At 38.8% G+C, this 26677-nt stretch overlaps 1 protein-coding gene and 1 long non-coding RNA gene across 6 annotated transcripts in view; one reads left to right on the top strand and one right to left on the bottom strand.

The window, feature by feature from the left end:
* Nucleotides 1-26677, bottom strand: part of PHACTR1 (phosphatase and actin regulator 1) — a 509978-nt gene that overhangs the window by 477651 nt on the left and 5650 nt on the right. For all 5 annotated transcript variants that reach the window (XM_073224522.1, XM_073224529.1, XM_073224523.1 and 2 more), the window contains one exon: nucleotides 6735-6881. In XM_073224522.1, the coding sequence (XP_073080623.1) occupies nucleotides 6735-6881 (147 nt within the window). The remainder of the gene's footprint in view (nucleotides 1-6734; nucleotides 6882-26677) is intronic.
* Nucleotides 6666-10747, top strand: LOC140846794 (uncharacterized). Its single transcript, XR_012126201.1, has 3 exons — nucleotides 6666-6771; nucleotides 9964-10076; nucleotides 10602-10747. It is a non-coding gene; the product is annotated as an uncharacterized lncRNA (long non-coding RNA).

A 26677-nucleotide genomic window follows, 5' to 3' on the forward strand; every position in this document is an offset into this window, starting at 1 on the left:
CTTAAATATTCCATTGTTTTATTGTCCATAACCCTTTTAGAAGTGAAAATTCATGAGGGTAGGATGTTTGTGTTGATAGCTAGTGCATATCCTGTGTGTCCACAGAACGGCCTAAGACGTATTTAACATCTCAATACTTGTTGAGTGAATATTATATTATTATTTCTTCTCACCTTCCTGGACAGCCCCTACCCGCCCAAAAAAACAGGGCCCAGATGAAATAAGGGATAAATTAAAGCATAACAAAGCTTTTTCTATACTTTTGATGAAACCATGGGTTCTCTATGTTCATGAATGGCAAAAATCATACTGATAAAGTTCAGTATAGCTTAAAACAAAGACATATACTGAATCTTCATATCTACAATTACAGCCCATTGAAAGATTCTGCTACTGAATTGCCGATTTAGGAGATAAAGAAGTGGCAGAGAAGATCAATAGGAAACCTATAGACTATAAATTTGCCTTCCTAAATGTTAAATAACTACAAGTGCAAGATTGTTCCTATTCTTTGACCACCTGTGTACAAAGTTGTGTGAATTCATCATCATTCAGTAAGGCCATAAAATTGATTTTGCCTTTTATTTAACTATCCTTTATTATATAAAATATTTAAACTAAAGTAATTAAAATGTCAACATGGCCCACTTTTCCCTCTGAAAAAACATTCACTTAATCACCTTCCAAAGTGGGTGGTGAGAGTGAGGAAACAAAATACAAAAACGCTGGAGTTCTTGTACCATACAATGAGGAAAAGATTCATCTATTGGCAATTCTTCCAGGTCGCTTTTTGTTTATACAACATAACATACTGGCTTTAATGTATGCCCCCTTTTTCATCTCCTTAAGTCATGGAGAAGAACAGTTGCCTCTCTAAGTTATCCTGTTTCGCCTTGAATTTGAACTCTTTTACTTGTACAATAAATAATGATCATGGATTTTTTAAGTTGCATATATCAAAGAGTAACTCTGTAAGTAATTTTTACATATTTTTGCTTAGTATGAAGATGTATTAATATGTATCTGCTACACACTTATTCTAACCAACAATTTATTTGCCCCAGTCAGCTTATATGACTGTGAAAAATAGGTAACAAAGGTCTTTATAGTTCATGGTCAAGTTAAACAGTCAGTCAATGCCTAGAAATTAAGATTACATTCTCTGTGAATTCCAAAGGGATACACTGCAGCTCGACTGAACCTTGCCATTTAGCTAATCTGCATACATATTTACCTTCCTTGTTAGTTTAAAAGGATAAAGAGAAAATACAGATCTTATATAGTCATTTCATTTAAATTATAAAAGAAAATAGGCTAAGTCTTAAAATGCTAATTTGTAAGCAGATTAATATTTAGTTTCCTCACTCTCCATTTATTGCTCAGGTTTCTGCCATACCTTAATCAAACAATAAACATTTATTGAGCAGTAACTGTGTTAAAGACTCTAATCCCTGATTATTCAAATTAAAAACATTTTAGTTAGTATGGTATATAAATGTGCTTTCTGGCACATTATTAATAATAATAATTTATTATTTAATCATTAGTTATTAATATATCTTAATTATTCTTTTAAACTTATTTTCACCACTTAGCTGTGATAAAATATTTTAATTTTTATTGTAATTATGCTAGTCTATTTGTTTTATACCATAAATAAGACTGTATGTAAAAACAGTTGTATAGTGTATGTCCATTAGTACAACTAGAATTAGAAGTGCCAGTTATTCCTGCAAAATTTTTATACTGGATCTAAAATTTTATACTGGATCTAAAATTTTAGATTGGATCTTTAGAGACTTTTAAATCCAAATCCCTCATCTTAGAGCTGAGTGAATCAAACTCAGAAAGGTTATGTGACTTGTCTGTGATCTTAGAAGAAGAGAGACATTAGAATTAAGTTCTTCTGACTCTTGATTCATATTTTTCATATGAAATACACCTCCATGGTCTACCATGAAGTTAAAATATATGGACATATAGATACAAACCAAATAAATAACTTACTATTTAGTGATAAGATAGTAGTAAATACAATTATAGGATGGTAAAAAAAAATGATGTACTACAGATTAAAGATCCTAAGAAAATTTAACTATGGAATACACATTTCATGTTTGAGTTGTCTCATAGCATGTGAATTGCTGTTTAAATGATGACAGGGTAAGCAGCCAAGTTAAGTATTTACAGCAAAAGGCTTCCTGTTTCCTCATGATGTTAATTACTTCTTTCCTGTACCTTGTTTATATTATTTATATTATCTGGAGAAGTCTTAATTAGTACCACCTTAATGCATGACATAATGAGATTACCAGGTTAGCTAGGTTTAACAATGGCACAGAAGAAGGGCAGACCCTCAGAGAGCCTTATAATAGAGGCTCTTGGCCAGGTACATGGTCAGCCACTTGAATTCTGGCTACTGAATATGATAAGCAATAATTTCAAGAAGATTTTGGGCTCACCAAATAAAAACCAGACCCATATGATCTGCCTTCAATTTGCAATCAGTAACAAAATTATTATGAGGAATACATTGGCATTCTTCAGTGAAAGACTGCAGGAGTCTGCTTACCAAGGCCTTTAGACTGTGAAACAATCTTGTGTCAACATGACAATATTTACAATTTTGCCCAGGGATAGTGCCTACTGCTGAGTGATGGTAGCATATTCTATCTAGGCTGTTACTTCTCAGTATCATGGGCTTTCATAAGTTAGCTAAGGGATAAAGGCCTTTTTCCTCAAGAAAGATAGGAAAGAGATCTCCTGAGACTTGGTTTAGACTTAGTCTGGTTGACCTATCCATTCTTACAGTGAGCCAGAACAAGCCAATTTTAACTGCCATTATACTCTCAGCCTGAAAGAGTGGAGGAGAAAGATTGAGGCCAGAAACAGCTGTTCTCGGGTGACATCTGGAGCTAAAACAGATCTCAGACTTCCGAAGAGAATAAGTATTCTGGGGTTGACCATGCTAGTAATTTAAAATCTTCTCCATACGATGCAATTCTGAAATGCCAACCAAAGTTAAACCTCCTTATAATTAGAGAAATACTTAATCTTCTCAAAGGTGCCCAGTACTGGTTTTGTGTCTTAAAAAACCCTAGATCATCAGAATGATGAGCCTTTCTTCTTTCGATATCACTTAAGGACTTTTAGATGTGCTTAAATATTCTTTCTATTTACTAATACTTTCAATTCATTTTAGTATGTAATTACAGAGAACCTTTCAGTAGCAGTGCCTCCTATGTATGGATCAAATACTCTTCTATATACTATTAATACAAATAGAATACAATAGGCCATAGGAAAATATCTACCAAATGAGCTGTGACTCTTCATTGCATTCACTTCAGTGAAGTGAATGAATGACCTCAAAAGGCAAGGCAAGTTCTTACAAGCTAAATATCAGAGATGTTCATTACTAAGTGAGAATACAATTAGAAACACTTGCTACTAATAGTGTGAACATACTCTTCTGTTATACGATGTCCTTTTAACACATTTGAATTTTTCAGGGGAAAAAAAAACCTCTTTCAATATTTTAAATGAGGTCTCATGTGTCTGGGTAACTTTCAGCAAATACATTGGCTGAATTTTTTTCTCTATCATGTATACTGCCTTCAGGAAACAATCACCTAGTAACGTGCATAATATATAAAATGCTGAATACAAGTTAAAAACCTACAAAAGGGAATTTTTTAGAAAAATGGAAATCAGAGTTCAGAAAGTTTGTCCTCTACCCTGTCAGTTTAGGTTGAACCTTGAAATCAGCATCTTCATAAAGTGATGAAAGACCCACATTTTGGTGCTATACATTGACTGACCTGGGACTGGAGAAGAAGTATATCCTTCACTCAAGCTGTGGAGTTATTTCTGAAATGATATTATTAAGTACCATCAGGGACAGGGTGTAGCTGAAGGAATGCATAAGTATTTGATTAGTATTCAAAATGTCCAGTCCACTTTATTTGGCAACTGTACAGATTAGTTTAAGGGAGTTGGTACCCCAAATGATTTCATGTATGCAAATGGAATGAATATATGTATATTTATTTCTTGAAACATTACTAAACCCTTAAAATATTAAACATGAACTTGTATATAATGAGCAGGTATGAGAAAGCAAATATTAAACACAAATAGTTTAAACCAATAAGGAATTTCTCTGGAAAGAATAAACAGTAAACGACTGAGATTAGGAAGAGGGTGGGAAGAAAGGGCAGATGAAAGCTTCCTTAATTGTTTATAAATTGTTGTTAAGAGACAAACAAAATTCTCTATGCCCAAATTATGTAATTTATCGGGAGTGTGCAGGCTCTTCTGTTCAGCAACGCTGATAACGACACTAATAGTTTAATTACAACTTGCTGCTCAAGGAGATAAACAAGGCTGCTTGCTTTTTAAACCAGGGTTTACAATTACTTTTAAACGCATGGGAAAAAGGCACATCTGTGAGTAGATCTTACTATGTCAGGAAAGCAACCAGAAACCAGCTGGGAAATAAACAAAGCACCAGGAGTGAGCAGCCTGCTCAAAATTAGAGCAAACAGCCCAATTTAAGCAGTGGAGCAGTAGGCGTGAGGCATAGTAAACAGGAGGCAAATGTAGGTGGGCAGGGATAGAAAAGTTTTCAGTGGCTGGATCTTTCCTCATTTTCCCTGGGATTCCATTACCGAGAGGGACTAAGCACCCCTCCCTCTGCTGTCCTGCTTAGTTACATGTCTGACACACTCTGCCGTTTCAGCACCACAAGGGAGGACAGCTCCCCTGACCTCAGAACGCAGTCCCGCGGCACTACCCTCTCTTCTTAACCAACACCCTTTTCATCGTATTTCTCTTAACGTTTTGCTTTTAGGGGTTTTGTAAGAGATATATGGAAGGGACTTGGAGCTTGTTGATCTTGTTTATTTCCCGATAAATGGGAGACAATTCCCGTCTGAAAGGTCAAATCTTTGAACAGTCCTCCAGAGCAATTTAACCAGAACAAAAGATGGCAAATCACTGGATTTAATCTGGTGGCAAACGGCTCCATGCAGTTTAGTAGTAGCTGAAAGTTGAAACTTTTTTTTAAAGGTAATAACTTTTACTACCAGCCACATTAGCCTTTTCCACCAAAGGCACTAAGGGAATATATCAGAGTTTCATAAAGGGGTCACTGAAACAATTCATAATATCATGGGCTGAGAAAAAAATCTCAGCCTTAAAAGAAACGCTTCTCAGTTTTTTCCAAAACCCCTCACAGCCACATCCTGAATCCGGAACATACAAGTGGAAAATTAACGTTAGAGTGATATCATAGACTACCACAGCCCACCACAGAAACTGCCGAAGCTTCCCAGAATAAAGTCATCTTTTTCTCAGCCCTAAACCCAGAGGCAAGCATTTCAGGAGAGATATGCAAACATACGATTAAGAAACCAAAATTACTAAGACAGGAAAGTTACACTCCAAAAAACTTGGCTACTTTGGCACATTCAGGTGTCATTCTCCCAGTCATAAACCTGCAGCTGCTTTAGAAAGTGTGTCTTGGTTCTCTGTGCAGTTTTCTCTTTTGCCCAAACTTTTCAACAATGTACAGGATACTCATCATTTGAAAGTTCTCTATGCTCCAACACACACACACACACACACACACACACACACACACACACACACACACACACACTTTGTTTGATTCCGTTCCATTTTCAAGGGTTTAGTTTCCTAAAGAAAAGGGCGTCTTCAGGAAAACACTCTCTTGTAGCATTGCAGATGCCACAGTTGTAAGGAACTCAAGAAAGGAAGAGATGCAAGCAAGCTCAGGTGGAGGCTTAGGGGTCACTCAGGAAAGGCAGCACTGGGAAGTTAGTGATGAGCAACTTCCTCCAGTGATAACCACCATCTCCTAGGAACAGGGAGTTAGGTCTGCCTGTGAATCTGCAGCAGCAAGGGGCACAGCAGGCACTGGGTGCCTCCTAACAGGTAACCCTGAGGGGCCTCAACTGAAGCAATCTGACTCCCAATCTCTCAGTTCTCTCTGCTGCTCCCCCTCCCTCCTTTCCTCTCTACCTTCCCCTCTCTCCTTCCGCCTCCCCTTCCTCATCTTCCTCAGTCACCCTTTTCACCTAATTCCATCTGGGCCACTTTGGGCACCAGTTCCAGTGACAGCATCCGGTCACCTAACATGTACCCTATAGATTGTGCTATTATTTATTATCATAACTATGGTTGCTCGCCAACCGCTGGGTGAAAGGAAAAGGTCCTGATGCCAGCTGTCAACCTCCGCCCAGCCTCCAGTCCAGCCCCGCAGCGGTGCTATCAACCCGGCAAAATCACCAGAGTCCGAATGTCATCCACAAGTTCCATCCACCCTGCAGCCGCCCAGCCAGCAAGCCTCGGCGGCGGAGCCCGGTCGGGCCCTCCGCCCACAGCCCGCGCACTCGCGTCCCGTCCCCGCTCCCGGTGATCCCGACGGTCATTGTCACCGGTGACAACACTTTCTGCTCTTCAGGAGGGGGGAAGCCCGCGTGCGACTCCCGGCGGGGGGAGGGCTCCACGCACCACCCTCCCCCACCTCCGCGACACACACCCCCCGCGCACACACCCTCCGCGCCCGCGACACAAAGGGCGCGAGCGAGCCGCGCCGGGGCCCGGCTGGCCGGGGAGGGGGCGGGTGGGGGGCGCCCTGCCGGAAGGGAGGGGGCTGGGCCGGCCGGGAGGGCGGCGGGCGGCGGGCGGCGACGAGGCCGGGTCCTTACCTGCCCCGAGGTTGAAGGAGATCCTGGCCTCGGCGAGGTACGGCGTGTCGCTCTTGGAGCGAACTCTTCGGATGGGCCGCCGGTCTATATCGTCCTCAGAAGATGCCGCCATTAATGTGGGAGGCAGGAGCAGGGTCGCCCGGCGAGCTGAGAGGGAGAAGGAGCCGGCGAGGGAGAGGGAGCCGGCAGAAAGGGGCGGAGGGGAGAGGAAGAGGCGCACACGGGAGGGGGGAGGGGAGGGGGACAGAGGGGGAAGGGAGGAAAGAGGGAGAGAGAAAGAAAGAGAGAAAAGGGTGCGGGGAGAGAAAGAAAATCCGTTAAGGATGTGCGGACCGGAGCAGAGGCCGGGCTGTCCCTGGCATGCGCCCAGGGCTCCCCCTAACTCCTCTACCAGCCACAGGGCCCCTGGGTCAGTGCTCCGACGTCGCCCCGCCTCCTGTCCGCAGCCCCAATTTTCTGCTCTTGGCACAGACAGGCTAATGCGAATGGAACAGCACGGAGCAAAGATGCCCAGTCAGCACTGTGCCCTCTCCCGCCAAACGTGCCTCCTCTGCTTAAGGGCGCCCTGGGGTCTTCTTTACCCTCTGGATTCTCTAGTCCTGAGGATGCCTGGCGAGATGTCCCAGCCTCAGCTTTTCTTGCGTGAAGTTGCTACTCCTGAGGTGCAAGCCCAGGCCCAAAACCCCTCACAGCCACAGAGGAGGCATTGCACCCTGTACCCTGTACTCTCAACCCTGAGCTCAAATAGGAGTGGAACCAGATCTGAAATCCTCAGAAGTCCTCTTACCTGCCCCCATGAACGTTAAAGGTGGAGGGTAAAGGAAAAGTGTATTCAAGTTTGGAACAGTTTGTCAGTGAAGTTGCTAGAGTTGATATTCTGAATGTAGACTAGGCACATTCACACAGAACTGAGGGGCCCTCTTTTACAAAGGCTAACTCTTAGGATGTGTTTACCTCTGCATAAACACCCGTTCATTTTGACCATCAATTTTCTCTTCATTTGGTGACTTAGAGCACATGTAACAGCCTTTGGGGTGCACCTGTAGTTTCTATAACCCTGAACCATCGTTTCTGAAGGACCGGTGAAGATCAAGAGCACTTTACATTTCTTTGAATGTTTGCCCAGCAACCTTCCCACGTTACACAGAACATGAGAAAGTAGAAAGGTTTCTGGAGTGTGAATCAGTGGTTTGATGCTCCTACTGAATCTATTGATGGGCTAACCTCTTTCATGTTTATCTTTCTGAGGCTTCAGTCACTTGGTCTTTTTGTGGCTGGATGTGGTCATGGCTCTTTCTAATAAGAGCTCACCTCGGGCACAGATAAATGTTACCTTCATTCCTCCCCTGCTACAAAGGAAATTTCAGGGGCAAGTCCTGCCCTTCAGTCTCTGGGGATGAAGTGCTACTCCAGCTTTACCAGGCTTCCCCTTCACTTCAGTGTCAATTCCCTCATCCTACACCCTACAAACCAGTCTCAGCAAGGGCCCCTGATTTCACACATAAGCAGCAACTCTTCATCTCATAGGAAAAACCTATCTGCCCTTGGCCTTGTTGCTTCCTCAATTTCTACTATTTCCTTCTCTTTCTGTTGAACCTTCCATGGAACTCTGGGCCCCACAGGCTCCATTTGACTCTTCTCAATCCCTACTTTTCATCCCCTCCACTGGTTTCTATCCCCACCATACAACCAATGTTATTTTAAAATTCAACATCCTTCTAACAATTTAATCCAGTTCTTTCTTAGCTTCTTTGAGGTAGGTAGTAATTTATCCTTCTTGAAATAATCTCCTTTGGCTTTCCTGTGCTAGACTTTCTTTCTAACCACTTGATTTCTAATTGTTCGCCAGTTCTCTGCATATTAACTTGGCATTTGCTTGTCCTGGCATTTAAGGCCCTTCACAATCTGACTTCAGCCCTGTCTTGTTAAGCTCATTTATCTCCCATTATCTACCTCTAGCCTGCCTGGAGTCCTCCGAACAAGGCTGGCTCATCTCTGATTCTGCACCTTACTTTGTGTTGCATACCACAAAATTGTTCCTTATAAATTTTCCATGTTCTCCCTCAGGAAAGTGAGATGACTGGTCCCCTAGTCTACTGCATGAACCCAGCAGATAGCAAGTGCCCAATAGATACTTCTGAATAAAATAAGGGAGGAAAGAAAAAAGGGAGGGAGGGAGGAAGGAGAGAAGAGAAAAAAAGGAGTGAAAGTGGGTTACATAACTAATGAGTAGCTGCATTGGGGACCAAATCCACGTCTGTCTGATTTCAAGTCTTGTGTCCTTAACCAGTATATTGATCTGCCAAATATATATATTTGGTTGACTGGCCACATTTTACATTCATTTTTTTATAACATTTGACTCATTACTATGTCCCATTTATCTCTGTTAAACATAGATTAAAAATGGATGCCTCCTAGGCCAGAAAGCACAACAGGGATATTTGGTTCATCAAATCAACCATGAAGGTTAATATTTTTAGGTGACTAATCAAGCTGCAAACCAATATTGTCATTATGACATTTAGGTTCAGGCTTTGGGGAAGTGTAAAATAAGGAAATAATTCTGAATACTGTATAAACTGTAGCTCTCTTGGAATTAACGTAGTGCTTTTTAGTTGTTCAAATGTTCGGGATGCCCCACCCCCTTATTGTTTTATTCATCAACCGTGTCTCTAAAGCAACAATAAAGCCATTTGAAGGAATACCTAGCCTTAGCTGTCTCTGTATTTTTTTGATTTTGCATTTAAATGATTCTTGATATAGATAGACACATTTTTAAATTTCTGTTTCTTATTCAACATCATAGAGGATTAGGAACTTAATACTACCTCCACTTTAAGGATACTTTTCTTCAGAGGAGTTTTAAGTGCACTTTCATGTTATTTCCTTATGGACTATATTTTATTACTGAAATAATTCTAGATAGCTGTACTTTTGACAAAAATGACATGCGAATACTATATCTTCATGCTCTTGAATTATTTTATCATATTTTCATTCTGACTATTTCTCCCATATTTTGGCTTCCCTAAGTCACTGCCTTTGTCTCATCTAATTCTTCCCTTTCTCTTCTCACTTCCCTTCTCTTTTCTCATATCTTTCTTAGTTCTTTACAATTTCTTTACAGAGTCAATCCCATTTCATGTATCAACGTCTTATCCTATATGAAGGATTCACCTCTGTGGGTTTGTTGCAAGATCTCCACACTCTCTGGGATTCCTTTCAGGTATAAAACATCCTCTTATAAAACATCTGACTGAGTGACATCAGGAAAGAGCCCTGGGGATGGAGGATGCAGCTCTGAGTACCACCACTACCTTACCAGCCAACACTGGGCAAGTCACTCACTCCACCAGGATGGGTCAGTTACTGTAGCTATAAAAATGCAAGGATCAGGTAACATGACCTTGAGGCCCTCCCTAGTTCTTATGCTCTATAAATATTTGTAGTTACTCTTCTATTTCTACTTCTTTCCATAAATATCCATGGCATATTTAGACTTTTATTTTAAGACAATGCATTATTCCTTTGGTTTATAACCAATGGTATTTAGGAAAATACATGACATTCATATTTCTTAAGTGATTTCATATTACTCGAGTCTGTTTTATGTAACTGCATCTTTTAGAAGCATCCTTTTTTTCTCACACCATTTCCATCATGTGGCAACACCCATATGATTGTGTGTATGCATGTATAAAGTGGGGAGTGTATATAGAAAGTATTGAATTCAACTGTGACTTCAATAATTTTCAAATCTTTGAAATTTAAAAGGACTTTTTTGAAAGAATTTCTCATTTTGGGACAGAATTGCTGACTCAGGATAAAGTCTGTTTTTTTGTTTTTCTTTTTTTCTAAAGCCAGTCACTGATGACCCTTACAAGCTTGTTATATCCAGAGTTAAAGCCAAAGAAAGAGAAGCAGCCCAATGGGGTGCTTGAAAAAAAATACCATTTTACACCTCCATTACTGGCATGAAGAAGGATGGAGGTGGGAAGGAAAGGAAGACACAGGAGTGCAATATTCCATTCTAATAAAGCAAACTCTTCAGGTGACTGAAGCTTATCATTTAAAAATATTACTCAAAGTGTGTTTCTAGGACACCCCTACATCAGTACCACTTGCTATACTTGTTAAAATGTACATTTTCCAGGCCCCCAGCCTGTACCTACCAAGTTTTGAGGAGATGAGACCCGGGTATCAAGATTTTTAAAGGCTCTTAACCATATCTACTCTGACCACTTGATTCAACATTATACCGAAGGGCTCAGTCAGGACAATGAAATAAACTTTAAAAGGTATAATGGTTGAAAACAAGAATAAAATTTTGATTAGTCATATATGTTATGACTGTGTACATATAGAATCCATAAGAATCCAGACTATTAGAAATAAGTGAATTTTACAACATGTCTGGATACAGCAGCCTAAGAAATCAATTGTGTTCCTATATACCAGTAAACTTAGAAAATGTAATGTAAAAAGGACCATTTACAATAGCATCAAAACCATCAAATACCTATGAATAAATCTAATAAAAGAAGAGTAAGACCCTTACATGGAAAATTATAAAACATTCCTGAATAAAGAAGACCTAAATAAATGGAGAGTGGGTTGACTATGCCATGCTCACATTCAGGGATTGAAAGACAGACTCCTGTAAAAGCATCAGTCTTTTCAAACTGATCTATAGATTAAGTGAAATTCCAATCAAAATTCCAGATTAAAAAAAAATTGACCAGCTGATTCTAAAATTTATATGAAAAGTACAAAGTGACCAGAATAGCCAGGAAAATCTTAAAAATAAGGAAATGGCCAGAAGGTTTATAGAAGATATCAAGACTTACTATAAAGGTATAGAATTCAAAAACAAGGTAAGATAATTTGAACAATGGAAAAGAATAAAGCTAAAAACAGACCCATAAATATACAGTCACTTCATTCTGCAAGAGTCCCACTGCACTACTGTGGGGAAAGATGAACTTCTCCATAAACAATGCTTGACCACTTGTATATCCATATGGTAGAAGAAAACAAACTTTGATACCTATCTCACACCATACACAAAATTCAGTACCAAATAGATCATGAACCTAAATGTGAGTGGTAAACAATAAAATTTATAGAAGAAGATCTTTTTCATAGAAAAATATTTTATGACCTCAGCAAAGATTTTTAAATGGGACATGAAAAGCACTAACCATAAAAGAATAAATAGGCATGTTGATACCATTAACATTAAGCTTCTTTAGTCACAAGACACCATTGAAAATGCAACAAACCAAAACATGTGGGATGAAGCTAAAACAGTGCTGATAGGGAAATTTGTAGCACAAATTAGAGAAGAGGGAAAGTCTCAAATCATTGATTCAAGTGCCTAGCTCAGGAATTTAGAAAAAGAAAGGAAAAATAATCTAAAATAAATAGAAGGGAGGAACTAATTAAGAGCAGAAGTCAATGAAATTGAAAACATGAAAACAATACAAAAATAAAGGAAACAGCTTATTCAGAAAAACAAATTTAATAAAATTGATTAACTCCTAGAAAGACTAACAAAGGTAAAATTAGAGGGGGTACAAAAGATTAATTTTGTAAAAGTTCATCAAGTTAATAGGGGGAGTCTAGTAACCATAATGTTGTTCAAGTAATTGTACATTAACGATACAAAAAAAAGTTAATCAAGTTATACATTTTGTATTTGTGTATATCATTCTACATATGTTATACCACTAAAACGTAAGTTTTAAAAGACTTCCAGTTCACAAATTTATGCTTAATTTAGTAAAAACTTGCTAGCTACCATCAGGTATACATGTAGAAATAAGACTGTTACATCATTATATAAACAATATATCCTGGAGAATATCATAGCATGTGGAGTGTCATAGTTATTTGATACCAACCACTATCAATTTAAAAATAAATGTACAAGCTCTTTTTTAACAGCAAAATTTCCAGCTTATTAAAATACACAAACGAATTTGAGAATTACTGCATTTAAGTACCAAATATTTGCAAAACCACACTATTAATACCAATTAATTTAATATGCCTTGATTAATTAAAATAATTTTGGAATGACCTAGGCCATTTTTGTGAATATCAACATTCCACTGTGCCAAAATTTTTTTGTCTCAGCCTTATTTTCCAGCTATCATCTTATTAATCACTTACCACCATTACCTTTTAAATATTCATTCCCACCATTCTGTGTTGCGCTAAAAACAACAAAAAACTAGATTGGAAATGTATATGAGGACTAAAGAAAGAATGATGACAGTGGGCTTATTGTTATGCCAGAAACAAGGCAGCCTTCCTCCAAATAAAGGGGACATGTGACAAGAACATAGCAGCCAGCCTGAAGGGGGCTTGCATTGGCTAAATCAAGGACTATTCGCGCACAGAAAATAATTACATTAACGAATGACAAACCATTAATGATAGGTGTTCATGAACTCTAACGATAAATAGATACAATGGATAAAAGTGATAATAAATGGATAAGTAATGCAATGAGCATATACAGTAAAGGGGAGACCTCCTGCTTAGAGAACAATGCTGACAAATGATGCGACAACGTGGAGGGTGTGCTGGTCACAGTTGTCATCGTTTTGCTACCATCACAGTAAAGATCAGGAGGAACTTGTAATGGATGCTAAGTCTAGGGGGAAATTTTGATGATGGGCAGGATATTTTCATGAGCTTAAATTTCTCCCCATAGGTATAGCAGTTTCAAGGGAGAAATTGGACAACACCTTGACTGGGCACTCAAAGTTATCACCAATAAGGGATGGATAGGCATTGGGTGCTTCCAGGTGTGGTACCTAGAGAAATAGGTAATATTACCTTTGGAGTCTTCCAGCCAGAACACATAACCTGAGTAGAACTTGAGGAAATGTCAGGCAACCTCAAAAGTAGGAATGGACTATTGAAATGGAGAACTGTATTCTTAAAACATGCTCATGTTCTAAAAGACAAATTAAGGCAATGGACATTTCCAGATAAAAGGAGACAAAAGATATCTGACCCTAGACTGGACTTTGTACTGGACCCTGATCTTAGACTGAATTGGCCCTATGCTGGATTGTGTCCTGTGAGGGAAATGTACTGTAAGGGACATTCTTGGATCAACTGACAAAATCAAAATTCAAACAGTTGATCGAAGTATCAGTGTTACACTTGTTGCAGTCAATAACTGCTGTGGTTATGGAAGAGTTGATCCTATTTCTATTCTTAGGAAATGCACAAGAAAGGATTAGGAATAAAAGGCCATGATGGTTCAGAAAAAATTACACACACACACACACACACACACACACACACACACACACACACACACACCACACACACGTATATATTCTCTCTCTCCCTCTCTTTCTTGCTCCTTTCTGTCTCCTGCTTGCCCTGTCTCTATATATTATTCACTTCTGCATGCCTCTCTGGGTAGATCTATCAGTCGATCATCAATCAGTCAACAGATAGAGACAATGATTAGCAAATGTGGTAAAATGTTATTAATAGGTGAATCTGAGTAAAGGGTACATAAATGTTCCTTGTACTATTTTATTCTTACAACTTTTCTGTAAGTTTTAAACTCTTTCCAATAAAAGTTAAAAAGAACTAGTAAAACATGTTTATTTCTTTCTACTAAGGAGAGTTTCCAAGAATTAGAGATGATGTCCACCCTTTGTTTAAATCTTTCTGGAAAACTATCATTGTCAGTTACCCCCATAGGCTGTGGAGAAATACAGTAAGGTAATCTGTCCTACATTTATGCTAGGGGACTTTGAGGTTTTGTTTAAAAATATATGGTATAGTAGAGTCAAACAGATTAAGAAACTGGGCTGTATATGTGGAGTATGTGCATCACTATTTTGCATATCTAACATGAGTTAGAATATAAGAACCTTTACAGTTCAAAGTTAGACCCAGTATGCTGTCACTAATTACAATGATGTTATTGAGAATCATTCATGTACAAAATACAAAATGTAAATGATGAGGATGAATTGTTGCTAACTGCAATTATCAACCCAAAAAGACTGCAGTAGTAAGTTGTGTATCTTAAATAAGTTTAACAAAAGTATGCCAAAAAAACTCTTGGACTTTTTATTGTAACTCAATTTAGTTATGTAGCTGCTGAGACATTTGTTCTTTTCTATACATATGCATACTTTGCTAGAGAACGAAGAATCTGAAGAATTGTTGGTATGTTTTAGTTCTCTCTGCTTAAACTTGTCATTAAAAGTGCTGTCTACCCTACAAAGTTCTGATAGGAATCCTCTTTTCTATCTGGCTAATTTTGTGGGGTCCATAAAGGGGAGGGGGTAGCTGCCTTGCTTTTACAATTTTGAATAGAGCATTCCCACTTCACTGTGTTTACTGATCCCAATTCAGGTCTTTTGTGTTGCACAGCTTCGGGAGTTCACCATTATAGTTTATGTGAATAGAATTATGGAATTTTAAGCCCATAATTTGTGCAGTCATATCCCAAAGGTGGTGGCTTCCCAAAGAGATGGTTCCATGCCTGTGCATTCATGCCAGTCCTTTTTCCTATAATAATATGGATCTAACATTAACTTTGTTCTGACTCTTCTTTTAAGGCTTAAATACCTGGCTTTCCTTGAATTGATACCTGGATAAAGATGAATGTAAGCCTTTAATAGTCACCCTGACATTGTCTTAGTATTTCTTCTCCAGAGGGACTACATTTTGGTTAATGTACAATTGTGCCTAAATTAAAACCACTTGAAGATATGAGATATATTAGCAAAATCTGTTCAAGTGTAGGAACCACGTTCTCTTTTTCTTCTGAAAATGTTCCACTCCCATAAAAACTTGTGGCAGCCAACCTCCACGATGGCCCCCAGTGATACCCGACTCTTGGTATTCATGCCCTTCCACAGTCCCCTTCCATGATGAATCAGGGTTGCTCTCTGTGATTATTAGAATATGGTAGAGGTGATGGTGTATCACTTCCAAAGCTAGATCATAAAATACACCCTGGCTTCTGTTTTGCTTTCTCTTTGCGTCTCCTGCTCTGGAGGAAGCCAGCTACAATATTACAGGGACCCCAGGAATCCCATGGAGAGGCTCGTGCTGCAAGGAACTGAGGCCCCTGCCAAGCACCAGGTGTCTGAGCCACCTTGGAAGCACTAGTAAAGCCTTTGGCTGACGTCCTGATGGCCACCTCAGACCTGGAGCCAGAACCACCCAGCTGAGACAATCTAGAATTCCTGATTTACAGAAACCAAGAGATGAAAAATGTGTGTTGTTTAAGTTTTGGGGTAATTTGATACACAGCACTAGAAAGTAATACCTGGGTTCTCAGTGGTCTCACGGTGTCAATCATGAATGCTTAGATGTCATTTAGGTCTATCAGAAAACCCAAATTTTAACCAGTGTGATAGGTCAATTTGCAGATTTTAAGACAGAAGACCCAAACAAACATTAAGAAACCGTTATCAATGACAGTACAGAACTTTCACTAGAAAACCCTTCTTTCCCTAAGGGGATAGGATGGGACACCTTTGCCTGTCTAAACTCTGCCTATCCTCTATGGTTGAAATGTTTTTATTCTTATCCCCAATGTAGCACCACTGTGTGAATGCAGTATCTTCCTCTTTCTTTATCTCTGTTCACCTGTAGTACTTTGTTATTTTTACTTTGTATGAATATAGGAACATGATAATATAGATACTATTTTCATTCCAGACAATATGAAGTAAAGGACAAAGCACAGGCTTTGAGGTTGGCCTCTGCATCTGTAAACAAATTCCGCACTTGACACTTGTATGATTTCATTCAAGTCACTTTCCTCTTATGCATCTGTATGATGGGCCTTACATAGCATCTATGTCTTAGGGTCACTACAAGGATTCAAACATATAATCCATGCTGCCTTTGGCAAAGAAAATTCCCCAAACATTTATTATTTTAAAACTACTATTACTGGCCAGCTCCATGTAAAGCTGTCACTGTGAAATTAGAACTTGGCATAATTCCCGAGCTTATTAGATCTTGGAAAAAGTTAGTGAGCTCTCCAAGCTTTGGTTTCCTTTAATGTGATCTAGAAATAAAATAAACTCTCTCACTGGACCTTGAGAGAATAAAACATTATGTAATAAATTTAAAACACCTAACACAGAGCCTGACAAATAGTAGGCGGGCAACAAATGCTCATTGCTTCCTCTTCTCTCAGCTTCTTAAAGTAGATACTGTGCAGAGTGGCTGGGGGCTGGGTGCTAAAACATGCTAGGTACAGAAAAGGAAAGTGTGTTTTAGGCTTTGTATGTTGAACTCAGTTGGACCTAAACCCAAATAGCTTTCTATTACTTAAATGTTGAACATGCCTGCTTAAAATATTTAAGTCACTTTTCCAGTTGTATTAAATATCACAGTAGTGTTAAACCCTATTTATTTTAATTTTGCATTTTCTACATGGTCAATTTTCAATACAGTTGCTGTAGTTAATGACATAGTTTAAAATCTGAAAGTTCTAATATTTCTAATTCATGTTCATTGTACGAAATGGTGACATAAACTTGGATATATCTTTTTGTGACCAGCTGCTGGTTTTGGTCACTTGCAAAGTGATCTTAGAAGCGAAAACTATGGACTTGAATCCCATCTGAGTCCCACGTCCACCATAATGTAGAGATTTGGGCATCAGACTAGGCAGTAGGAGACTGGGTTCTAGCTCCCTCTCTTGAACCATCTAGATGTCTGGTTTAGATAAATCACCTCTTTCTAGAAAGTCAGGATGTTTGAATCCTGGCTCTGCCTCTCCATAATTGTGCGATCCCACTGAGCTTTAATTTCCCATAAATTGGGGGCAATCATACCTAACTCATAAGTTTGTGATTTTGAATGAAATATACATGCATAGCTTCTGGTCTATATATTAGATATGTAATAAACAAATTTTTCTTTTCTTCTCTGACCCTCAGTTTTGTCACCTGTAAAATGAGCCCAGTTGGGTGAAGTCCCTTCTGGTTCTAATGTTCTATTAGTGTAAGAATTATACTACTAAATGAAACATGAGATCTGGACATTTGCTCTTGGTATGTAAAAAAGTGGTAGTAAGAATAAAAGGTAGTGTGGTGGTGTAGGGGGATAGCATAAATATTCCCAAACATATTTGTCTAAGAGGAGGCCTGCCCAATATAGATTTGGCAGATATTTTATTTGCATTCTATTGTGTCTACAGATGGCCTGATGACAATGATCAGATCACAGGGTTTTAGAGACTCTGTCTAGTAAATGATCGGAGAACAGATCCTGTAACACCAACCCAGCTGGCAAAAATCATCCTTTGTGTAAAAACAGAACATGGTTGATCTATCTTAGCCCAGTCTGTGTCTGATTATTTCCTACATCAGTTAGACTCAACTACCCCAAGATATGAAGAATTTATGTTTCAAAATGAAACAGAGAAAATAAAGGGTAATAAATATGAAGAGATTGATTTAGGTCAAAAGAATATGTATGTATGTGTGCCTGTGTGTATAAAAAAGAATAAAAGAATACTCACTAAGTTGTAAAGAGTACCTATTTTTAGATGAGGGGTCTAGTTGAGTTTTGTTGTGTTTTGTTGTTTGTGTCTATTTTCTAAGCTTATAATAATTATGTTATATTATTATGCATTATATTGTGTTCTAATTACCATGCATTATTAAAATATACTTATGTGTTGTATTGGTGAGAGGGAAAAACATGAGGTCTTCGGCAGATTGTCTCCCTGCCACTGCAACCTAGTCTAAAGGATGGAGATGACCCAGCATCCGTCAAACAAAGGTAAAATATCACTTGAGGAAGTTGAACTTAAGAGTAGAATTACCTAAAATCATTCCATTGGCACATTTATACCTTATATACTGAGACATTCTACCTTTAAGTGTGTGAAAATACATGAACCATGTGTGCCCACGTGTCTTTCCTAGTATTGCACAGTCGCCAACATAATATAGGACTCAAGATGGAGTGGGAAGAATCAAAATGTTCTAGATTGTAACTCTGACTCCATTCTTCATAGCTGTGTAAGTTTGGAAAGTCATTTGATTATTGGGAATGTGGATCACATCATCTGTAAAATGGGAATAATAACACATACTTCACAGGTTTCTCTTTCCAGGACTGAACTAGACCATACATACTAAGCTGCTGGCATATTTGAGTCCTTTTCTTGTTTCATTTCATTTTGCAACTTCTGTGTACACGTCCAGACTACTGAGCTCTCAAAGGGTGTGGGGATAGTGTAAAAATCAGCCTTGAGGTATAATGTTTGGAGTATAGTCTTGCTTTCCAGCGACAAGGATTAAACTGGGCTAAGCCAAGTAGTTTTTTTTCTTTACCTGTCACCTATCAAGTTTAGTTCCCAAATAATGCATAATCAACTAAATGTAACAGAAGATCTTACTGCGTGGGTTCAAAAGAAAAGTAAGGTCTATTTTTAACCAGCTATAGCTGAAGCTCTCTTTTCCCCCGCCTCCTTTGCAATGTTCTGTGACAGCCTATAGTGCTGCAAAGTGATTGAGCTGCATTGAGATTTTCTTAAAGTCCTGTTTTATTTAGATGATCTCATCAACGTTAATTCAGTTTTGCTGCTTAGGAAAACACAAGCCAGAATTTGAAATAATATTGGTAACTTCAAACATTTGGTTCATGTAAATATTTTAAATGGCCTATTAATTTTAAGTACTAGTGCTAGGGAGAAAGAAAATACTGTATTTGTAGCAAAAACTTTCAATTTAGAAAAGAGATGTTTTCTTTAAACAATCTCCCAATCCTCCAAATAATATGAAAGGAAAATTAAAGGCCCTTTGGAACCACATATTCAGAGGCAGATGTTAAACATTAGTGAAATTATTTTAAGAATTACATAAGCACATAGAGTATTTTGGATGGTTTTCCAAGATCTCTGTATCAAGTCTTACACATACAGAACTTATTCCCTAATGGTAGTCTTCGCTTGGGAATTCTTAAAGGGTCTCCAAATTCAGTCTGTTCTGACTTGAGTTTATCTTTCCCTCTTCTGCTTCTTGATTTTCTTCCAGTGATTTCCAGATGTGTTACTTGTATCTGCTGGCTGGCTGATGAAGCTGTTCACTGAGAGGAAATATAGGAAGCACCCCTTTCTCACTTTCTGTCTCCTCACCCTACCACCATGTAATCTGGAAGGAATCCTCTTAATATTTCCAAGATCCCTCTCTCTTGTTGAATTCATCTGGTCAATTCCCTTATCAGACTGTTTTTACTTCTTTTGGGGATCATGGCAGTAGCTTCTGAATGGTTCTCTCCTCTTCTAATCTTATTTATTAATCCAATCGGTTTTCCATATTTGTGATTTCCCCTGTTTTATGTTCTCCAGTGCATTGCATATCAGGTTTAGAATTCCTTCACTAAACATATAAAGTCTTGGAAGCTTTGGATCTTATCTAATATCCTTATCCTTTCTTGGCCATTCCCCACATCTACAATACACCTCTCATTCTGTAACATACCCAGATTCCCCTAATATGCCATACTCCTAATATGCCCATGCCTTCCTTATCACATGCCATTTCACATGCCCAGAATATTCTTTTTTCTCCTACCTAAATCTAGCTCAAAGGCATATTAACTCATTTTGGATGCCAACTTGGAAGCATGTCTACCTCTCTCCCCAGCGCACACACACATTAACTGATCTCTACTTGATTTGGATGCCTTCGTTTTTGTTTACAGAATTCCCAGTGTGTACATTCTTCCATCATTTATCTTTTGGAACTGAAATATTGATTTATTTATTTCCCCCTACATTAGATGGCTAACACCTTGAGGCTGGGGGATTTTTCTATTTTGTGGGTTTGAATCCCCAGTACATGATTGATGCAAATAATGAATTTTAAATGGATACAATCTTGGATTTTTATTCCATTTCATTCATTTTCTTTCTGGGCTTATCTATCTTTTCCTCATCTATAAAAGCAAAGAACTAGACTAGTCAATGGGTCTCAAATTCTAGATCTCATACTCTGCATACTCTAGGGGCTACAAAAATAAAACAGAACCAACCTTAAAAATAGGAAAAACCCGGATTGCCACAGCTCAATCCCAAAGATTCTGATGAGTACACCTGGGCAAGGGAGGTATAATGTATGTTTCTGATATATAACAAGGTCTGGGATAAACTGGCCTAGAAACTTTCTTTCAGCTTTAGAAATCCTTCAAATACTCTCTGTTTCCTAAAGAATAGATTCTAAATTTCTCAGTCTGGAACTTGGAGTCTTTTTCCTTGAACCCTGTTTTTTTCTCCAGTCTCAGATATTACCTTTACAACTTCTTATACTTTATGATCCAGTCATACTGAACTGTTTACAGAAAGACTTATACATATTAGCTTTTCCAATAAACAATGCCCCACTATTGTGGTAATTCCATGATGAGGCTTAGGCATCAACTTTTCCATGAAGAGTTCTCTGAATCCTTTCTTTTCCCCTTTTTGATTCTGTTTTTGCTTCTATCAGGGTACTTTGTATTATATTTTATTATCTTTGAACTTCTTGAAGACCAAACAGTCACTGAGTGAACATTCTTTCCTTTCCTTATTGTGGCAATGCATTCATTCTTTGAGCAAATATTGAGAAGCTATTATTTAAACTGAGAAACTGCCAATCTAAATTTATTACTTCATGTCATTGTATCTTCATAATAATAGTATTGCAAGAATTGTTGTAATTTTGCAAATGGGGTAACAAAGGCTTATAGAGGTCGAGCCATTTGTATAGCCAGTTATATGGCTGTTCAATGATTGGCTTAGAATTAGCTTCCAGGTATTTCACATTATCATGTTTTTCTTAAGGAAACAAAATAAAAGAATGAAGAGAAGTATGATATAAAGTGGCTTCTCCCAAATCTGTTTCCTCATTCCTAAGTAAACACTGATTCAGTAAAATTACCACCTGGAAGCCACATTCTGATAAACTGGAGTTTGCTGTAAATTCACTACAGTTCAGCAGATGTTTTAAGAGAGTCTGAAGGAAGAAAATTCCCAGCAGTAAAACTACAAAGAGAATTCTCTTGGGACTTGTTAGCAATTTTATTTTAGAAATCAAAGTATTGTTGCTTTTTTCTTGTTCTTGTGTTTTAAGACTGTCTCACCATTTGAATTTAAGAATGAATGGCAACAGAGAAGACCGGAGATAGGACAGTGTAGGGGGTCCCCACTGTGGAAGGCAAGGCACTGCCATTTTCCTCTGAGGCTTGACAAAATGAAAATGTAATTAACATCTGAGCTAACATTTATTAAACGCATATTATGTACTTGACATTTTGCTTAGTGTTTTATATCTATTTGTTCAGTATTTCCAAACACTAGTCGTTCCTATGTCAGTTTTATGGATTTTGTTACATTGAAGTGTTATCTATCCTGTTATTTACTTAACATTTCTCCTTAAATGGACTTTAGTCAGCCTTTTATCCCCCTGTTCTAAGCAGTAGTCCACAAATATTATGTCTAGTTATATATTTTATAATAATTAAATGTTTTCAATTTACATTTTTTCTGAAACAAATTAAAACAAATACATTATTATTATAAAAGGGTTCAAATACCACCTGAGAATCATATCTTGGATCAACATTTGTGAAATGTATTTTTTTTCACTTAATCCTCAAAACTCTTTGGGTTAAAAAATTTTAGTATCATTTGCATTCAAAAGGGAAAAGTGAGGCAAAAAAAGATGAAATAACTTGCCTAATGTCACAAGCTAGGAAGTGGAAATCATAGTTTGAATTCAGATCTGGGTTGCTTCAAAGCCCAAGCCCTAAAACACTGTGACATTCTTTAGCCAGTCCTGGAAAAGTCTGCATTTATACCCTCAATTTTGTATATGCCATAATTGTAACTTTACAAACATATGAATGTGTATGGAAGTGAGTGAAAGTAAATATAGAAAATTAAAATAGTTGTATAGGGTTGATTTTCTCCATTTCTTTGCCCCTAACTATAATATTATACTTGTTTTGCTTTCATAATTGAAAAATGACATATAGATCTCAAAGATAAACTGTGTTGAGTCCTAGCATTTCAGAAGTCCAATTCAACACCGATATTCATTCACTGGTTTTGCATGAGTGTGTGGGTTTAAATGTTTACTGAAACATTCTTGAAAACATTAAAAATGGTATTGGCTGTTAGCTGGTTTTGATGTGCTGGGCTCTCCATGCTCACCTCTGGCAGCTCTATCAGAGGGTGGTATTGAAAAGGTTTAGGAAAACACATTTGTCTGGGCAAATGAGGAGTAAGAATGCCTTCCCAAGCACCTGTGAATTGTTTATGCTAATTGGGTCATGCCTGATGTTGCCTGTGTGTAGGCTGTGTCTGTTTCTCATCCTCTCATCTCTCTCTCCCTGCTGTCCCCATGTCCTACTTTACTTATGAGTCCTGAATCGCAATACACAGCAACATAGCTGCTTGCTAGCGGCAGACAGCGTTGGAAGGCCATGTGCAGGTAACTGTTGACACAAAGAGCACTGCTTTGGGTAGAGAATTGTCCTGGTCAGAGGGCACAGTCCAGAAAGAGCAGGTTGGACTTCCTGGTCATCTACATATGGATGAAATTGGCAGGCTGGCTATCTCTCCAATATTTTTCCTTTTGATCTGCCTTCACCCTCCTCTTGACACAAAATGTTCCCTGTTTTAAACACAGGTTTGGAAAGCCTGAGTGTGAGCAATTAGAGGTCTAAAATGGAGTGTGTAGGAGGTTAGGAGGGAAGGCTTGGTAGTTAGCTTGTCATCAGTGAGTGAAGCACAGCGTGCTGCTTCCTGGCTGGAGTTACAGAGGGGGAAGAAAACAAACCAAAAATCAAATGTCCGAGAAAGGTTATGTGAAAAGTGGCATTTAAAGCACTTCTCAGAGACAAGGGTCAGAAAACAGTGGGATTACTTATAAACTACTTGGTTAGGACATCACCACGGGAGAGAGAGGAGATGTGGCTGATTTGCTGTGTAGTCCTAACAAGATCCTAGGGGCAGGTGGGAGGACATCAGATTGTTAAATAGAAAAGGCTGTGATCCAACTAGCAGTCATACCCCTAATGGGGATCTGGTTGCTTTGCAATCACTCTTCCTGCCTTAGTCTTTATGGAGACAATTTGACCTGCAGGTCCAGATGTGAGCCACATATAAGACAGACCATGGCATATAGGTCTTGGGGGACAGATAATGAGAAGGAAGACAACCTGGCATCCAGCCAGCGAGACTCCTAGATGCACCAGGGCCAGGCTTTCAGTGAATGGTTCTCAAAGTGCATGTCTCCGGTCTGGAGCTTAGTGGGGATATATAGCCTCCTTCCATTCGGTCTGGTTGGAAGCAGGAGTGTGAATGGAAGCTGATTTGAAAATCAGTCAACCCAAAAGTATAAGGAGTGGACTAGGCAGTAAGGATCTAAAGAAGAAAGAGGAAAGGAACCCTAGTTGAAGCTCAGAACTAGTTTCCTGAACATGTTCAAAGCAGCATTTGAATTGATCTCAAGTTTAACAGAGTTAATGTTGAGTGGCCACCTATTCCATAATTCCATTTTTAGGCAGACTAAAAACTCAGTCATCACAGACTACTGTATATTAAAAAGCCCTTCTAGCATTATATCCATTTTGATGAAGAACCGGAGTCATTTATGTAACCTCATGCATCTGGTATATGGTGGAAGTCTACAATATGACAAAGGCTATAATACAGGCATGAACAGAATGCTGTGGAGGAAAGACCTGGAATCATCAGGCAAGGGTTCACAGAAGAGGTGATGTTGGGGTTTGGACAGGAAATACTGAGTGCAGAATGTGCTCATGACTATTGTCAATGATCTGCAACTGATTGAGTGCTACCAAATGTCTGTGTTTCTTGAGGCCATGTTAAGAAGCCCCCAGAGTTTAGAGCTTAGGTGTAGAGTACATTTAACTCAAAGCTGAACAACGAAAAGCCAGCTGTTCTGACAGATTTCACAGGGTGGGCAAAAGATGGAGCTGGAAAGTTGTGTTGGTTAGGGGAGGGAATGGTTGAGAAAGAGGATTTAGCTGAATTTCTATTTCTAAATACAACTTTTAGAGACTATTAGCTTCTAACTGTGGCATTCATCAGTTGTTAAAACTGGCACTTCCCTTTGTTGAACAAGACAATGTGGATGAGAAAAGATGCATTATGAGAGGTAACAATGACTTAAGCACCTGGTTCCAGCCAAGAAGTTATTTAAAATGATTAAAGAAGGGAATTGTGAACAGGAGTCATCCATTTGATTGCTTAGTGACTTTAGTCAATTGGTTGCCTTTTAATGAATTTTCCCTTTTGAAGGGAATTTAGATGTCCAGGTGTATTGATGGTCTTTGAGAAAAGTAACTCAGTGCAGTGGAAGGGGATGCATGTGTGTGGGAAGAGTTCTGGTTTCAGTCTCCACATTCTCAGCATAAACCGAGTGATGATTTGGGCAAGTGGCTGACCCACCCTGAGCTTCTCCTTCTCCTGAAGTATGATTTGCTCAGAAACGTTACCTTCACCTCCTGGGGGAATGAGCATCATAATCCTTTTCTGAAGTTTCTCTGACGATTAATGGCTACAATGAATATGCAAAGTGCAGTACTCCATACATATTCCAGTTTTTTTTTTTAAGTCCAATTGCACCTTGCCAATGGTTTGGATTCATTTAAAGGGGGAACCTAGATAAAGATGCTCAAGCAAGAATAGCTGCATGATGTGCTAAAACCTCCTTATTTTAAAATGAGAACTCAGTAGTTCTCGGCCCTGGCTGCACATTTGAATCACCAGGTACAATTAATAAGACTCCCAAGTGTTGAGCTGACCTCCAAAGACTCAAATTTAATTGGTCTGCTGCGGGACTCCAGCCTTGAGTTTGTAAAAGCTTGTCAGGAGTTTCTGATGTGCATTGGATTCAATCATTGTTTCTCAAACTTTAACATCAATTGCCTGGCAATCTTGTTAAAATGCAGATTCTGATTACGTCTGGGGCACCCACGATGCTGCATTTCTAACAGCACGGGACCAGACTTTGAGTATCAAGTGCTTAATGATCCATGCCAGGTTAATCAGAATAACCCAGAGGCTTGTTGAAAATGGAGCACTGGGGCCGGGGGTCTGGCCTACACAACTGTTTCACTTAGTTCAGGGAGGGGCCAAGGGAATCGCTTGTCCATTTCAACCTAGATGCCCCAGGATGCTAATTTTGGAATCCTATAATGTGACTTTCACTCCCAATTCAATTGTTCAGTAAAAGTATTACAGCGTCTGACCTGGGATATCATTGTCAGGAACTTGAAAGATGAGTGCACTCAAGTTATGTGCTGTCTGGACATGGCTGATCTTTATGCCTTGTGTATCTTCAACCTCCAGAATTCTCCTTTTGAGTTAATGGAACCCTCACAGCGCACACTCTGTTCGGGCAGAATTTACCATTGGCAAAGAGCTCACAGGTGAATTGGGAGAGCAACCTTCACTCCACAGCTTGACCCTGGGCTGAGTTGCTCTCTGCAACACGTCATGCTTTCTAAGGCAGAACCCCCAGAGAGGTGGGCTCACTTTCCCTACTGTGGGATCAAACCAAAGGAAAGTGAAGATGGGAGAAAGAAAACGCTGCTTTATTTCGCAAATGACTGACTTGAAAATCTCAGGAACTTTCTGAAGAATCTGTCCCATGATAGACTAGATCTTTTTTTAGCTTCTTTTTCTTCTTCTCACCCTCCTGGATTCTCTTACTCTTAGCAGCTAAAAACATCCGCTACTTAGGGGTAGACTTTTTCCACTTTCCAAGAAAAATTACAAAACAACAATAATGGGATCAAAAACATTAGAATTCTGGTATGGTCATTTTAGAAAACTATTTTGCATGTAATTAATGCAGAAGGGGTTGGCTTCCAAGAAGTTTATGAATTTGTAAATAAATTGACACCAG

The sequence above is a fragment of the Manis javanica genome, chromosome 16 (genome assembly GCF_040802235.1).
Source record: "Manis javanica isolate MJ-LG chromosome 16, MJ_LKY, whole genome shotgun sequence".
Classification (NCBI taxonomy): domain Eukaryota; kingdom Metazoa; phylum Chordata; class Mammalia; order Pholidota; family Manidae; genus Manis; species Manis javanica.